This window comes from Oculina patagonica, chromosome 3 (genome assembly GCF_052425735.1).
Source record: "Oculina patagonica isolate OP01 chromosome 3, crgOcupat, whole genome shotgun sequence".
Classification (NCBI taxonomy): Eukaryota; Metazoa; Cnidaria; class Anthozoa; order Scleractinia; family Oculinidae; genus Oculina; species Oculina patagonica.
The window spans coordinates 3291525-3307199 of record NC_135760.1 but is presented as its reverse complement, the minus strand read 5'-3'; the positions used below and the strand labels follow the sequence as shown (position 1 = coordinate 3307199).

At 38.6% G+C, this 15675-nt stretch overlaps 1 protein-coding gene across 1 annotated transcript; it reads right to left on the bottom strand.

The window, feature by feature from the left end:
- Positions 1-4029: 4029 nt before the first annotated feature.
- Positions 4030-9317, bottom strand: LOC144645569 (zinc finger matrin-type protein 5-like). The gene is made up of 4 exons (XM_078505146.1): positions 9092-9317; positions 8839-8901; positions 5880-5954; positions 4030-4813 (listed from the first exon to the last, which is right to left on the bottom strand). Exons 1-4 carry the CDS (start codon positions 9216-9218, stop codon positions 4587-4589), a joined length of 492 nt encoding a protein of 163 aa, XP_078361272.1. The 5' UTR covers positions 9219-9317; the 3' UTR covers positions 4030-4586.
- Positions 9318-15675: the final 6358 nt, after the last annotated feature.

The following is a 15675-nucleotide window of genomic DNA, read 5'->3' as shown; positions in this document are numbered from 1 at the left end:
CAATGCCCTTTTGTGTGAATTTGGCTGCTATTACTTTGAATGTGCTGACCCTATTTTACAAGTCGCCACAGTTTTGAAGTTACAACTAATGACTTATTTCGTGGAGCGATTATATCATTGCCCGACCAGCATTTGTTTTTAAATCATTTTTTTTTTTTTTTTAATTTTTACAAATTACCGTAAGTCGAGTTTTTCTTGTTTTCGCATTTTTTAGTCTGCAACAGAACGTTATAGTCTATTCTGCGGTATAAAGTATTTACTGAAACTTTCAGTATTTTGGAGAAAGAAAGAATTTGAAAAAACTACCCCACAAGAACGTTAACCAGTTAACTCAATATCGAGTGAAAGTCTTGCTAAACTGTCAAAATTGTTGCTGGAGAAATAAAACAGCGACATTCACTACACACTTTAATTGTAAATGTTGATCGAACTCGATATACACTTTTCATTTCAAAATTGTGTTAAATATTTGGGTCAGTAAAAGAAAACTTGTAGTTGTGTTGCATTGATCATGATATATTACTGAGTCATCGTTTAAAAATCACTCAACTCTTAACGAGTATTTAACCTTAAGGAATCAGCAATGTTTTCGTGTTGTTAGCTTAAAGAAACAATCCCAGATCAGGGCCGTAACCAGACCTTGGGCATAGACGAGGCAAGATCTTGTTCGGAGGTTTTGGGCAAATGCCCTCCAGAAAATTAGGAAATCTAGAATCTCTGAAACACTTTTTTATAAGGTATTTCTTGAAAAAAATTAAACTAGTTCAACTGTGAATTATTTTCTTTAATAAGCATATTTTGTTATCAATTTTAGTGTAAAATCTAGACGAGGCAACTGCCTCGTCTTGCCTCTTGCTAGTTACGGCCCTGCAGACAAAATTACAGCGACAACCGCTTGATCATGATCGAGTTAAATCGTATTTCTGTTCCTCTAACAAACACTCGAAGAACTATTTTCCAAATTGATCGTCAATACAGCCTTTGCTACGTCGAAAGGCAAGAGACCTAGCATGCTGGGTCAATAGCTGTTTTTAAGTGGATAATGACTTGCTATCAATTTTAAACTCGCTTCCCTATCTTACAAACAAATCGTCTTTTCTTGTCTGCAACGGAACAGCCACCGAAACATAAAACACAATTTGAGCCTCTGAGCCATCGTGTGAGGTCATTTGTGACGCAATTGGTAAAAAAAATTTAACTTGTGGCCACTTTATCTTAACCAGCTGAAATACAAAAAGTTTGTTAATTGTGCCTTTGATCCATTGTGTCAGGTCATTTTTGACGAAACTGGTAAAAAAATTACTGAATTTGTGGCCAGGTTATCCTAGCCCAGTCGTAAAACAAACATTTAATAAACTTAATCCTAATAACATCAATAGAGATAGTGGAATCGAAATTCAGTCAATCAGTCAATTTCTCAAGCAAATATTTAATCACGGCTTTTCAGTTTCTCACGGATGGATAATACTCCTTGTGAAATAAAAAAAATCTCGATGATTTGGTAAGTGCAGAATGCAATATGGAACAATTGAAAGTATGATGTTTTATATATGTTCGTGTTTATTTGCTTTATTTTACTTTCGGAAAAACTGTTCACAGGCTACTTGTATTCTTTCCCAGGTGTTCCTTACGCTAATCTTTGCAAACGTAACAGGACACTTTTGTTCGTTTGTAACAAAATACTTTTGTCTTCCTTGAAAATGCGATAACATGAAACTTTTGTTTTTTGTTTGTTTTACGGCGGCATCGATGACATTTGTTTAATTTAATTAAGTTACGGTTTAGACTGCACGAAAGACGATTCTCAAAAACTAAAGAAACAAATCTAATCAAAAAACATCTTTTTCGACAGGTTTTTTAAAACGCAGTACAGCTAGGATATTTGTTTCCTGGTTATCAGGTGTTCACGCCGAAAATCCCGGTGCAAGTTTTTGCATACCTAATTACGAAAGCGCTGTGAAAGTCTCAAAATCTAATTTAATTAATTTGCGGTTTTTACTTGGCGCCACGAAGTCTGCAGGAATCCTACCACAAACACGCAATACAAGCGATGTTCATGAGAGTTCCAGCAAAAAATGTAGACTAAACTGCGCATGCGTTTGGCGTAAAGAACGTTGCCCTAGAACGTCGAGTAGTACCACAAGGAGAGCAAAGGGTTTTCTGAAACAAATATATACGTTTGAGATCTTCATATGAAAGTAACATAGATGTGCTCCAGGTTTTACCTAGGGGTACGGTCAGGTGCTCCCCACCCCCACCCCCTCCACAAGGAATAATTAATTAATTGATATTAATTAATTAATTGCTGATTAAAAGTTTACACCATAGTGCTTTAGCGCTTGAGGGGTTTAGGGGTTTATCACACGACTGCCCACCAAACCATCACAAAAGTGCATTCTGCACTAAAAATGACGATTATAACTCCTATATGCGCGGCAAATGATAACAAAATACCAGACCCGTTTCAGTTCTCTCATGTTTTACGACGATTTTGGAAACACCAAGTTAGTAAAAGTTATTCATACTCTATATAATACTATAGATCTAACTCGTAAACTTAAAATTATATCCAGGCCACCACCAAACAGTGAGTTAAACACACTGGCCAATCACAAATGTCACAGGCAATCCAGCGAGCCAATCAAAACTCGAGCCTAATACATGTTACCGGTGCGAAGCGCGGTTAAACGTGTTTAAGTGAGTCACGATTGGTTTCGATTTTTCTTTTCGTTGGTTGAAAAAGTGAAGTGAAAATTAAAGCAAATGCAAATTACTTTCTACACTCAAGTGAAAACCGCTCTTAATGTAAGCAAAACTCATTAAACGGAGGCTTTAATTTAAAGAAATGAGTATTTAGAGGATTTACCATATATCAATCATTTCTATATTCATTTGCATAAATATAATCAGCATTTTATTCCAAAAAATATTTTAAAAGCCAGCAGTAGTCCTTCACACTTTAAAAGCACAGCAAACTTCCCTTTTTGATCACGAATTATTAATGCAGGTATATTCCATGTCATTACCTACCACAAATAACAGTCTCGGATATAAATAATTTTGAGGTACAACAATCCTTTCAAGCTTAATAAACAATAAGCATAATATTTAATTATAGAATAGTGCTTTTAAGCATAATATTTATGGTAGTGTTGTATTCCACACACTGTGGTATTTGCTACATCTTTAAACCTAAACAATATAAACTTGTAAAGTGGTAATGGTTTATAAGTCAGCAACTTGTAAGAGCAATTTCAAGTTGTTCAAATTTTAAAGGTTACACTGATCTTGATTGCAACGCCCAATATGAATAAACTACTGTTGGAACCAAGTCAGGTGTCCTCTTTGTTGTTCTTCTTTCTCTATTTTGCGTGCTCCACAGAGCTTGTTTTCAAACGTCGATTACAATTCATGTGCCGGTTAATTAATCCTTTCAATGCAGATCAAATCTAGTTGGGACATCTGTTACAGCGAAATTTGAATCATAGAAAATATTTTTGGGGGTACAACTCTCCTTGTAAAAGAATGGTTTTAAATGCTTCTTGATCATCTCTTAAGCTGTCGATCGGGCAATTGCACCCATAAGTACGGATGGATAATATTCACGAGTCGAAGGACGGCAGAGTCGCCTATCCGAAAACTGAATCTCATTAGTGAAAACAGTGACCCGGTGAAAAGAGTATCATTTGCCGGAAAATGGTCGGTGGTATGACGAATTAAGTCCAGAATAGGAATACAAACTCGGAAGAGAAAGAGGCTTTCCAAAACGTGAATAAAATTATTGCGGCATCGTTGTTGACAGATGGTTTTCCATTAAAACACTGATAGTGATACTGGACTAAATAAATGCAAGTCTGGGATAGGGTAGGGATTTTTGGTGTGTAGTCTAGTATAGGGCTGCAAAATCAGCTGAACATGGTCTGGTACATAGGGTAAGGGTTTCAAAGTCCTAGCGGCACACCCGCACCAAAAAAATATAAAGAGTGACCCCAAGGGGCTAAAATGCCGATTCGATCGATTCAAGTTCAATTCGAGCAAATGGATAATTTTATTCATGACCCAACAAGAACACTTCGTTGAGCCCACAATCAACCAAAGCATGTTACGTGAACATTAGATGACGTTAATGCGTGGTTACATGTATTCCTTGTTCTAGAAGTGCCAAAGATAGCATGAATATAGACCCAATAGGTTTAATAGTACTTTGATTCACTTCCCAATCGCGACAAGTTCATTTGTCACTTCGACCATTGATACATGTATGATCTCAATCGTTATTCAGTTTCTTAAGCATTCAACTGCCTCATTTCTTTACAACTTTCTTTGTAAGTTTTTTTCCCAGCATGTCCTCTGTATGAACATTGACTGTACACAACTGTGCTAGCATGAGGCAAGTCTGAACTATGCTTCAATCCAAGAAATGATCATCACTGGGTAGAAGTTATGACCTGTTTAGTGCTGATGGCAGTGTTGGTATCCAAAGGGGAAGCAGACAGGTATTATTTGGGAGGCCAAGGCAAAGCTGGCTTCAGTTTCACCTGCTCCATTACCAGGTCTCACAATCTGGCCTTAGTTTACCTGTACCATTACCCCCACTCTACCCCTGGTAGTTCAGGGTATCCACTGGGTGGTGGTGGTAACAGAGAAGGAGGGAGTTCTTGCAGAGGAGGAAGACCAGGTGGGAGTGTGTAAGTTGACTGTGAGGCACATTTTCCTGATTCATTCTTTTTTTGCCTCTTGTTCCACTTTTCAAGCCATTCTTCAAGCATTGCTTCAGGTTGACTTGTTTGCGACTGATTTGTTGTTTGACCAGCTGAGGCAAAAGAAGGAAAATTTAGCTCACTGAGGCCAAGTTTAACAAAGCCGATACATGCAGCTAATGCAATTTAATGGTGTTATCAGTTTATACGCACGCTCCAAAGAGACGTCATGTTTACGTTTGTGCAGAGCTTTCATTGTGGTTTTCGTTCGTGTCTTTTGAGCTCTAGTGCTCTGTTCATCATCTTCCCCCATCCCTTCCCCCCTTCAGTTTCCCTACTCCACTGTTTGTTCAGTGTGACAGATGCCTGGAGGACTTGCACAGGAGCTCATGGCTGGGTTGTGAGGCTTGCCAGCCATAGAGTGGTACTTTACATGTATCTACTAGGGACCAGTTGGTTGGACTTCCAGTGGAAGCCCCTGGATTCCCTTGGGCACCCAACTGTCACGTACTTTAGCAAGTGCAGTTGGTAACAAACAATAAATGATTGCAATGGAGGTGGAGGTGGATCAGCATATAATATAGCCTCATGCTCAATGTAATGATCCCCAGCTATGGGAAGTGGAGCAGTACACTAGTCCTACACTTACTGCTTCATTTTCAGGCTACCATAAAACAGGGTTCATAAACATTTCTGTATGCAAAAATTCAAGACTTTCTCTATACAATTTTCTTTTTCCAGATGCAAGGTTATGAGTGAAATTGCACTCTAAGAGTGGAAATAACAGTAACTGTGATACAATACAGTCACAATAGCAGAGAGTTCTCAACATTCTGCAATTGAACAATCTTGGCTTTTAAAAGCACTTTTTTGTAGCTTTTTTTTTGTATTTTTTTTTCCAGTCTTTATGTATATTGTCCATATTTTCTCTTCAATGTAGGTCTGGAAATTCTATACTTTTCAAGAATTTCAGACCCTGGAACCCAGTTAATCCGGATAAAAATAGGAGTTTTCAGCATGCAGACTATTTTATAGAAAACAGGATAAGCTACAGCTGTGTAAGTAAGTTTCATTCAAGTAGAAGTTCATCTTAGGCATACTGTAGTATGAGAAAGTTAATTATAGCTAAGAATAAAGAAGACACAAAATGAATTAATAGTGTTTATGTAAGTCACTCACTTGCACTTTGAGCTGCTAACAGCATTTGTGGGTTTGTGTGAGAATACCAACAGCTAGCACCAAATCCACATGATCCTACAACAAATTATTTTGCATTTCAACAATAGTTGGGCTTTATATTACGGAAAGATTTTATGGCGCATTTAATAATAAAGAGTTTTAGCATGACGTTATACGGCAAATGCAAGCTTGCCTTTTATTTTTAAAATTTACCTTTTTATGGAAAAATCCCACATTCACAATAAACACAAAACTACTCATTTCCGCATACAAACGCCAAATGGCAGACGGCAGAAGTTGAATTTTTGCCATTTGTGAGAAAATAAACATCATGCTTAACCTCTCTAATACCATAATATTATGGTAACACTTTCTAAATATTAAGCCCAGGATATGTGCTGTCCAAAAGGGAAAAGTTTTGAGCTGTTTTAGTCTAAAATAGGGTATAGATTTTTCCTCTTTGGTCTGAAACTGGGTATGCAGGGCTCTCAAAGTTTGCTAGCCCAAGACAGTTGCATGCCTGTCTTAGTTCACTCCTTATATTCCTGCCAACTTTTTCTGGGTCAAAGGCATGAGATTTTTATCCTGAGAGTGCCATGATTTCTGAAGACGATATGACAATGTTCAAAGTTTTCCAAAGACGTCCAAAGTACATGACTGTATTCTGAAGACATTCCCAATATATCCTGATCCCAGTGTGTGGACGTGTTTTGCTAAACATGACTTCATTCCCAATGCTTTTTTTGTCAAAACTCTGAGATTTCAGGGGAAAGAATCGTAATTTACTCATTCAACTTGGAGTTTTTGTTTCTCACATTGGTTTGAGTTTATATTTTTTTGGAAAGTGTGTCGGGTATGGTTGTTACAACTCACATTTTTTGACCAGGCGTGAAAAATAAGTTCGTAAGTGAGTTGGCGTGAGATCGAAGCTTTCAACTTTCAGGCATGAGACTCATATCCAAGGCGTGAGAGTTGACAGGTATATTCTTATGTTAAAATTATGATTAAGTCGGCAGACAACTTGCCAGGCCCCTTTCCCATCAGGCAAGTGAGCACTGAAAAGTGATTTGCCCAACAGGAAAATCTACTTTCCATGGATTACCAGACAGGACTTTCTTTGAGCCCTCAAATGGTTTTGCCTTCTGATTATAATATGAGCTCTTTTTATTATATAATGTGAGCTCTTTTTATAAAGCTTTTCATTTTCAAAATAATGATGTTTTTTGATGCAATAAAACCATTCTACTGTCACAAATTTATGGTTAAATGAGCGAGTTGAATGCGATAACTTGACCCTTCATGGGAAATTGAATTAGGTTTGAGTTATCAGGGGTTGGAGTTATTGGGAGTTCGAGTTATCGAGGGCAAAATTAGTAAGAAAATGAACTGGAGGGGAATCGAAAAAGGTTCCAGTTGGTGTGATGTTTGAGTTATCGAGATTCAACTGTAGTAAGATCTTAGGCTGGGGGACTTGACAATCAGGACAAATTAATATTACAGTCAACTCTCGCCTTGCGGACACCCCACTATTGCGGACACTCGCTATTACAGACAAAATCCAGATCCCCAACGAACAAGGTTTGACTGGAAATGACTCCCGCTGTTCAGTATGGATTCTCGCTATAACAGACACGAAACGAGGCCCCAAGCGTGTCCGCTATAACGAGAGTTGACTGTATTCATAATTAACAGCTTGGTTCTGAAACTTTCAAATGGATTCAATTTTACAATGGATTTGCTCAGTTAAAGAAAAGACATGAGTAAAATCTTGTGATCAACTTCACTTCATCTTACAAGTCATTATGCAAATGTTATAAAAATTCCATAAACAGCTCAGTTGTTTAAAATGTAGCATTCACGTATCAGTCAATTCCAAGCAAGATCACCCCCCCCCCCCCGTCAGGCAACCACCGGGCATTTGATGGCTACTGAGGCCCAGATAGTGGGGAATTTGATCGAACAGAAGCCCGGATGGTCGGGCATTTTACTGTTGACAAAATGTGTCATAAACTATGAAACGCTAGCGAGCTCAAGCCCGTGAAGTTTTGGTTAATGTAAAGTAGTTTTAATTTCCCTGGGGGTGGACTCCTATATGAAATGGATTGGGATGCTCGTCGGAAATTTTGAAAAGAACCCTGAAAGAGACCAATCTGGGTGTGGCTCAAGCTTGAGCCGTAAAAGATACCAGAAAACTAATGCACCTATCAATGGTTTGCCCCAGGATGGGGGGGGGGGGGGGGGCAACCCACGGGACTTTGACATCGTGAAGCTCTCCCAGGGTAGGGATTTTGACATCTAAAATGGTCTGCTGGGTTAGAAATTTAAGAGGACATAAGTGAAATTTGACATTCGCTAGGTGCCCAGGGGTGGGGAATTCGACTCTGGATTTCAAAAAATTTCAAACTTCCCTGGGGTTGCCCCCCCCCCCCATCCTGGGGCAAACCATTGATAGGTGCATAAGAATAGGAATTATAATATTTGTATATTTCGTCATTTGTAACCCTAAACGAGACCATTATGGCTAACAATATTGGCGTTTGCCCGGAACACCCTAAGCGAGACCAAAAATCTGAAATTTACAACCCTTAGCAAGACGACGAGCATCCTGTCACTTTCATATGCGAGTGCCCTCCCCGGGTTGAATGTACCTTTTCCTAATAAAATTTACTTAATAATGAGGCATGAGTGTCCGTTTAGACCAAGTGTTAATGAGAAAACCCAATTTACAATGATAATGTGGGGCATTTGACTGTTCAACTGGCCCACACTATGGGGAATTTTATCAGACATTTTGAAAAAAGTCAAATGTTTGGGGTTTGCCGGGGGGGGGGGGAGGGGGGATGATCTCGCTTGGAAATGACTGATACATTACATGAAGTTAAACACATTTGCACTGTCAGGGGGTCTTATGAAGCCCAAGATTATGCACATAACACCATTTTCTACATTCACAACTCACCAGTGGAAAAGAATTTTCTGCAGGGTGGTTTACTGGTTTCCTCAGCTAAGAGAACTGCAGGATCTATTAGTTATATAAAACAAAGAACTCTTGCAATTAGCCATGTACCAATATTAGACATTCACTGTGGTCCATTGTAAGTCTGCAACCCCTCCCACCAACAAAACATTTTATCAGAGATCCAAAATATAAGAACTGCTTTCAAGAAACCATTTGACTGTCAAAATAAGTCAAAGTCTTTTTCAGTACGTACCCTTGAACGAATCGTAGTGAAGTTTTCGGTTTCTCTTGTGTTGTACGCCATTGATGTGATTTTTCCTTGTATGCAGAGTGTCGGCAAAGGATCGGTTACAATATTCACAGTGATACCTTTTCCCCATCGTTGAAAACTAACGTAGTGATGTGTTATACTAGTCAGAAACAGTGAGAAAAGCTGGAAAAGTCTGTGACAAATTTCACATCTACATGGCGGACATCTTGCTTAGTAACCGCTCAAGTTCAGGCGCCTCGTAGCCGTGCCTTCATGCCGAGGGTGCGGAGATACCGTATAAAGATTAATATTGGGGACCATTTTGATCTAATAAACGCCCACTCTCAAATAAACGCCTCGTATCTAACGCCTCAACTAAAGTGTAAAGTTTGTAATAAACTCCCCGTGTCTAATAGACGAGCCCCTCCGAGAATCACCTCATATATAGATATGACTCTGGGGCCACCTGACGACGGATGAAAGAAAATGCCAGTCACTTAAAACATTTAAAAAAACGATTCGGAAACGTGACTTCAATAACTTTTTAAACAATGAACGTTGCAATTGCCGCCTCTGTGACTATTAATACTAGCCATGTAAGTAGTCTTTTTTATCACATGAATAGATTTACTTTTTTTTACCCGTTTTATTATGTAAATAGCTTCTTTTTTAACTTATTTTCAAGGGGCTGTGTCACGAATTTTAGCCAAATTAAGGCATGGGAAAATGACCTTCAAGTTTAGTGAAATATAAAAATAACCTCCTAAAACAGTGAAGGGACATTTCGATAGCACAGTAAATACAAAAGAAGGTACGGATGGCCAGAAATGACGAAGATTGAAACGGATTGCGATATGGGTTTTTGAAAAATGGTCCGGCGGAACAGTTTTCAAAGTTAATCTCGTTTGCTTGTAACTTTAAATTTTATCCCCCGGGAGACAAAGTTGGATACGATGAAGCTATGGTTTTGTCATTTAGATACATAGAAGTAATTTCTTTGCAAACATTAGGATTCATAGCGAGTATTTGGCAAAACTAAATAAAATAAACTTTAATCAGCCGTGACACAGTCCCTTTAACTTTAAATTATTAATTGTAATAGTTGTACAATGATAGGTTTAAGTTTTTTTAGAGTTTTTTCTTAGTCAGGTGTCCACAATTAGTAGAGGGGACTTTTCCCCTCAGCTAAACATTTTTAGACACGATAATAAAGTTATTCATTCATTATTCATTCATTCACTCTCTCTTCGCGCGCCTGGGTTCAACCCCTTTATAGGGCGCGTGGAAGAGAGAGTTCAGGGACTGGACTAGCTTGACTCAGACATGAAAACATCGATATCGAAGTTTGAACGATATCTCTAGGATAGCCTCCAACTCACCTACTGTGTCTTGTATCATACTCCGCGAGATAACTATGTACGCATCCTATTTGTTTATTTGACGTTTTCACAGTTAAAGTGAAATAAACGCCCCTCCCTAATAAACGATTCATATCTATTTAAAGGAGAAGTTCATTCCAAAATGGCCATTTATTTTCTTTACGCCAATAAAAAGTTTATACAAAGACATGTTATTCACCAAAATTTCAGCCTCCAACGTGCGCTATAACCCTACGAAATCTTTCTTTGAAGTAGCCCAAAACTCGACAACTGAACGCCGCCATTTTGGAACCTGGTAATGTATGCGTGACGTCAAAGAGCTCAGCCTGAAGTTTGGCGAAAAATTTTAATAGTCGAAACTCCTTGTTTCTTTGTAGTGGCGTTTGTTTGTCAAAATACAAATGAGATACAAAAATCTTTTTGCCGTCATTCAATATCTAAAAGAAAAATTACTCAATAAGAATGGGTAGGGACGAAAAATTACTGCCAAAGCGAACACAAATATTTGTGTGTTCCGAAAGCTATACGGGAGACTGCTTTGAAGAAGATACATACTAGTTATGCAACACTTTCGAGTGGTATACTATGGAATATCCCACGAGTCACTTGTATTTTCTCAGTATACACACGAGCCTTTAGGCGAGTGTGTATGCCAAGAAAATACAAGTGACAAGTGGGATATTCCATAGTATACCACGAGAAAGTGTCGTGTAACTATTTTATACCATGTCATAGAAAATACGCTTACTAAATTTCGTCGAGAATACAGTCGCAGCGCACTATGGGAAGGTTGGGTTGAATACCGTCGAATATACAACGGCTTTCCTGTATTCTGATTGGCTGTATTTTCTATGGCATGGTATAAAGATAGATACAGATACAGTCTCCTACGTGAAAATACCCACACACAAAAAAGAAAGAGCCAGACGCAATACCAGCCAATGATGCGTTTATGTTATTTCACTTTTTAGTTGATTTCAGGGAGGACTTTTAATAAACAAGAGAAACTCTTCTTGATCAAATATAAGATCGCAACTCCCAAAGTGAACTTTATGTCATTTTTGTAGTTGACTGACTGAGCTAGAAATGTTTGAATTATTTCATTTTAGATCAAGCAAAATTTTAACTTAACTTATTACTTGTTTGTATCTTTTTCTCTGTCTTTTTCTCCTTCTGTATTTATTTACATGTACAACCCAGTCATTACATCCAAAATTTTTAACACTAAGCCCGTTTTGTTATTTCTATTCTGAGAAGTGTTGTTGCCAATTTAAGTCAATTTTTGTTCATGCTGTAATTATTTGCCGTCGTCGTATTTGCTCGATTAAACGCGGGTCACCGATTAAACTCCGGCTTCGTATTAATAAACGCCGGGTCAAAAATGCTAACTTTTAAATAAACACCGGGGACGTTTGATCGAGGTCCCGGCGTTTATTTGCGGTCGAGCAAACAAGTAAATATATTCTCTTAAAGCACTGCTACGACAAACTGGTACGGTTTGCTTCTTTGGTAATTTTTTTTATAATGTTCAAGGAAAGTTCGGCGTAAAATAACTAGGATGGATGCTGTAAACAAAATGAAACAGCAATGTTCGCGTTCGTGTTGTCGTGACTGACGCACTGTTGTTTATAACAGTGAACGTTTATAACTGCGGAGGACGTTGGCGACATTGCCGTTTATGGACTCATTGGTTGTTTATATTCTACAGTTCGGTTTGTAACAAATCTTGATTGCAACATGCACGTGCCGTATGCAATATTAGTATAATTTCAGAGGTGATTACAAGAATTGAAGCATTCTGATTGGTCGAGAAGCTCGGCTTATGAGGCTATATTCACCCCGCGCGAGGTGATTATAGCTTTGAAGGCTTGGTTACTTAGCCACGCCCCCTTTGACATCCAGGGAAGTAAACATGGCCGCTTTTGCTGAATAAAAATTTCTTTGATTTGAAAGAAACCAGTCCAAGTTCTGGATATTTTAAACATTGGGAATTTTTCAAATTAACTAATAAGACTTTTGGACCGAAAATATTTTCAATAGATGGTTCTCAAGACATTAGAAATAATCGTAAACACGGCGGTTTGGGCGATCGATGAGAAACTCAGTCAGATCGATTGAGCAAACATTATCTAGTTCTCTTCTCACCGGAGCTACTCATTTTAAGAGGATTCGCACATTCGCTTAGAAGTCATCCACAATCATACAAAGGTAACGGACATCTATCTTTCTCATTGTGTTTGTTTTGTTCCGTTTTATTGCTTTAACTAAATAAATTCTGATTGCAATCGATGATTTAAACTGGTTTACATCGTATGCAAGCGAACACTTGTGTTTGCTGTTTTCTTGTTTGCTATCGTTATTTTTTTAAGTTCTTGATGATCACCTGTAAAAATTATACTAAAACAATTATTTGCCTCAGGCTCAGTGATTATTGTTGAATAATCCCCTCGACTTCGTCTTGGGGATTATTCAACAATAATCACTTCGCCTTCGGCGAATAATTGTTAACTGTTACTTTGGTAAAAATCATCCTCGGAAAAAAAAAATCATCCTCGGAGACCCAAGAGCAGTTTGTCGGCCGGGACGACGAGAAAAATCGTGGTTCTCGGGAGTGAAAAAATTACAGAAAATTGCACTTCGTTAATAAACACCGGACCCCGCCAAGTTTGAAATAAACGCCGGAGGTGTTTGATTTGAGAAAACAGGGTAAGCAAAATGACTAACCTCCATTCTTTCCTTACTTATTCTTTCGACTCCTTTCGCTTGCATGTCGTTTGAAGGGAGTTACAGAAGGAGATTACTTAAAAATGTTTTATATTGCGTATGGCTTTTTTCGACGTTTTTGCTTGTTTACAAGCTAAAATGGTAGAATAGGGGTTATGTGGACAAGATTTGGAACCACATATTTGTAAACTCTCAAGGGACTTTTTTAATTTCTCAAGGGACTGTTTTAATCTCTCAAGGGATTACTTTCCGCTGTGGGTGATCACTTACGATCTTGTGGAAAAAACGTGACTTGTCACATTTACAAACGTTATATAACAATTTTAAAAGTGACATGTCAGCTTTCTTATCTCAACACGCACGTGTGTCTGAAAGGCGATCTATAAAAAGCGTCGCACAAACAATGGATTGCGTAACTAAAACACGAATAAATAATCACTAGCACTTACATCGTTTAAAAATTACAAACGTCAAAAATAAACCATACCAAAAAACTCGCTCTTTTCAAAGATATTATTGAAGTTAAAACAAATGCAAGAGATGGGGGCTTCTTTTAGCTTTTAGAGACCTCGCGTTGAGCCGTTGACAGCAATGTTGCATGAATCGGCTTTACAACATGCGATCGTATCTACGCAGTTCGAGTGGAATTCCGGGGTGGAATTTCAGTCAAAGACAGCAAAATTCTTTCGTATTTCATCTTCAAATATAATTCGAGAGCATTCACTGTATATATGGCTTTTGTTTAATCCTGGGTCTTGATATCCGACCCTCGCAGAGCCTAGACAAAACGCAGCTTGAGTGTAACGATTTGTTCACGCCGCAATTATATGCACAATGTTTTCTCCGACAGTGGACGTGCTTTTTCGTGGAGCAATCGTAACGATACGGCCTTGAACACATTGAACAGAGGTCTACCTATAACAATTCAAATATGGCGTCGCAAAAACAAAGCGTCGAACGCATATTTTGCTGTTTCATTTGCTAATTTCGCTGCCGTAATCGACTGCCTCGAAAGGTCCTTGCAATCTTAACGTATAGAATTGTCAGATCTCGGTGAAATTTGCACTGTTTATTTGTGTAATGTTAAGGAATATGTGTATAAATACCTGGCGCGGACGAGCCATTTTTGACAAAATTATATGGCTGCATTTCCTCCGCGAAGATAGGAAATTGTTAAACTAAACTACAAAGAAACTGTAATGATAAGTTCGAAGAACAATGCACAGGATAAACCTTCGACTCATACTTCATGCAAAAACGTCGATACCTCGAAGAGACTTTGATTCTATCTTTTGTGGGTATTTTCACTCAAGAGACTGCATCTCTGACTACTTTAATTTGAAGCAGTCTTCCACCCCATAGTTATCGGAACACACAAATATTTGTGTCCGCTTTTGAGCAATTGTTTTTTTAAGTATCGGAAGACGGTGAAAATAAACACCTCTTTTTGTATTTCTTGGAGCTCTATGTGAGCAAAATGGTGCTGCACAAACAGGCATTTTGACAAACAAAAGCCACTACAAAGAAATAAGGAATTTCGAGTATTTAAATTTCCCCGCCAAACTTCAGGCTGAGCTCTTTGACGTCATGCATACATTACCAGTTCCAAGATGGCGGCGTTCAGTTGTCAAGTTTTGGGCTTCAAAGAAAGATTTCGTAGGGTTATAGCACACGTTGGAGGCTGAAATTTTGGTGGATAACGTATCTTTGTATAAACGTTTTATTGGCGTAAAGAAAATAAATAGCCATTCTGAAGTGAACTTCTCCTTTAACGACTCCCCTAGGACCCCTAAAATTTAATAGACGCCCCGGGCGTTTATTAGATTATTTACAGTATTTTACAGTTGACTGCACGGAATGCAAAACAAAATTTCCATATGGTAGTGCGTCTAATATGAAAATTTCCACAGTGCATTATTTTTATTAATGCACTGTGGCAGGTTTGCTGCACAAATAACTCAATATTTTTGCAATTAAAAAAGCATTCCAAGCATGGAAAGCGCGGGACATAAGATGACGATGGAAAGGGCACGTATTGCGGACAAGTCCAGGCATGGGGAGCAGGGATGGCGCAGTGGTGAGAGCGCTCGCCTCCCACCAATGTCGCCCTGGTTCGATTCCTAGACTCGGCGTCATATGTGGGTTGAGTTTGTTGTTGGTTCTCGTCCTTGCTCAAAAACCAACACTTCCAAATTCCAATTCGATCAGGAATACACGGCCCCACAAGCTTATAGCTTTAAATCTCACCGTGTCTAAATAAAGGTAATTTATTTAGGTAATTTAGGCAGCATCTCGTGGACTGCACTAACGTCGAGGCCAGCCGAGAGAAACGTGGAGCAGAACCGCATTGGTAGCCTGTTCCAGGCTCTCGGTTTGTTTGTTTTCGCTCTTCCCCACAAACCGAGAGCCTGGAACAGGCTATCGCATCGGCGGCAGACCGGAATGGATAGCGCAATCTTCTGGCTAGCCACAAGAGTCCTCGCC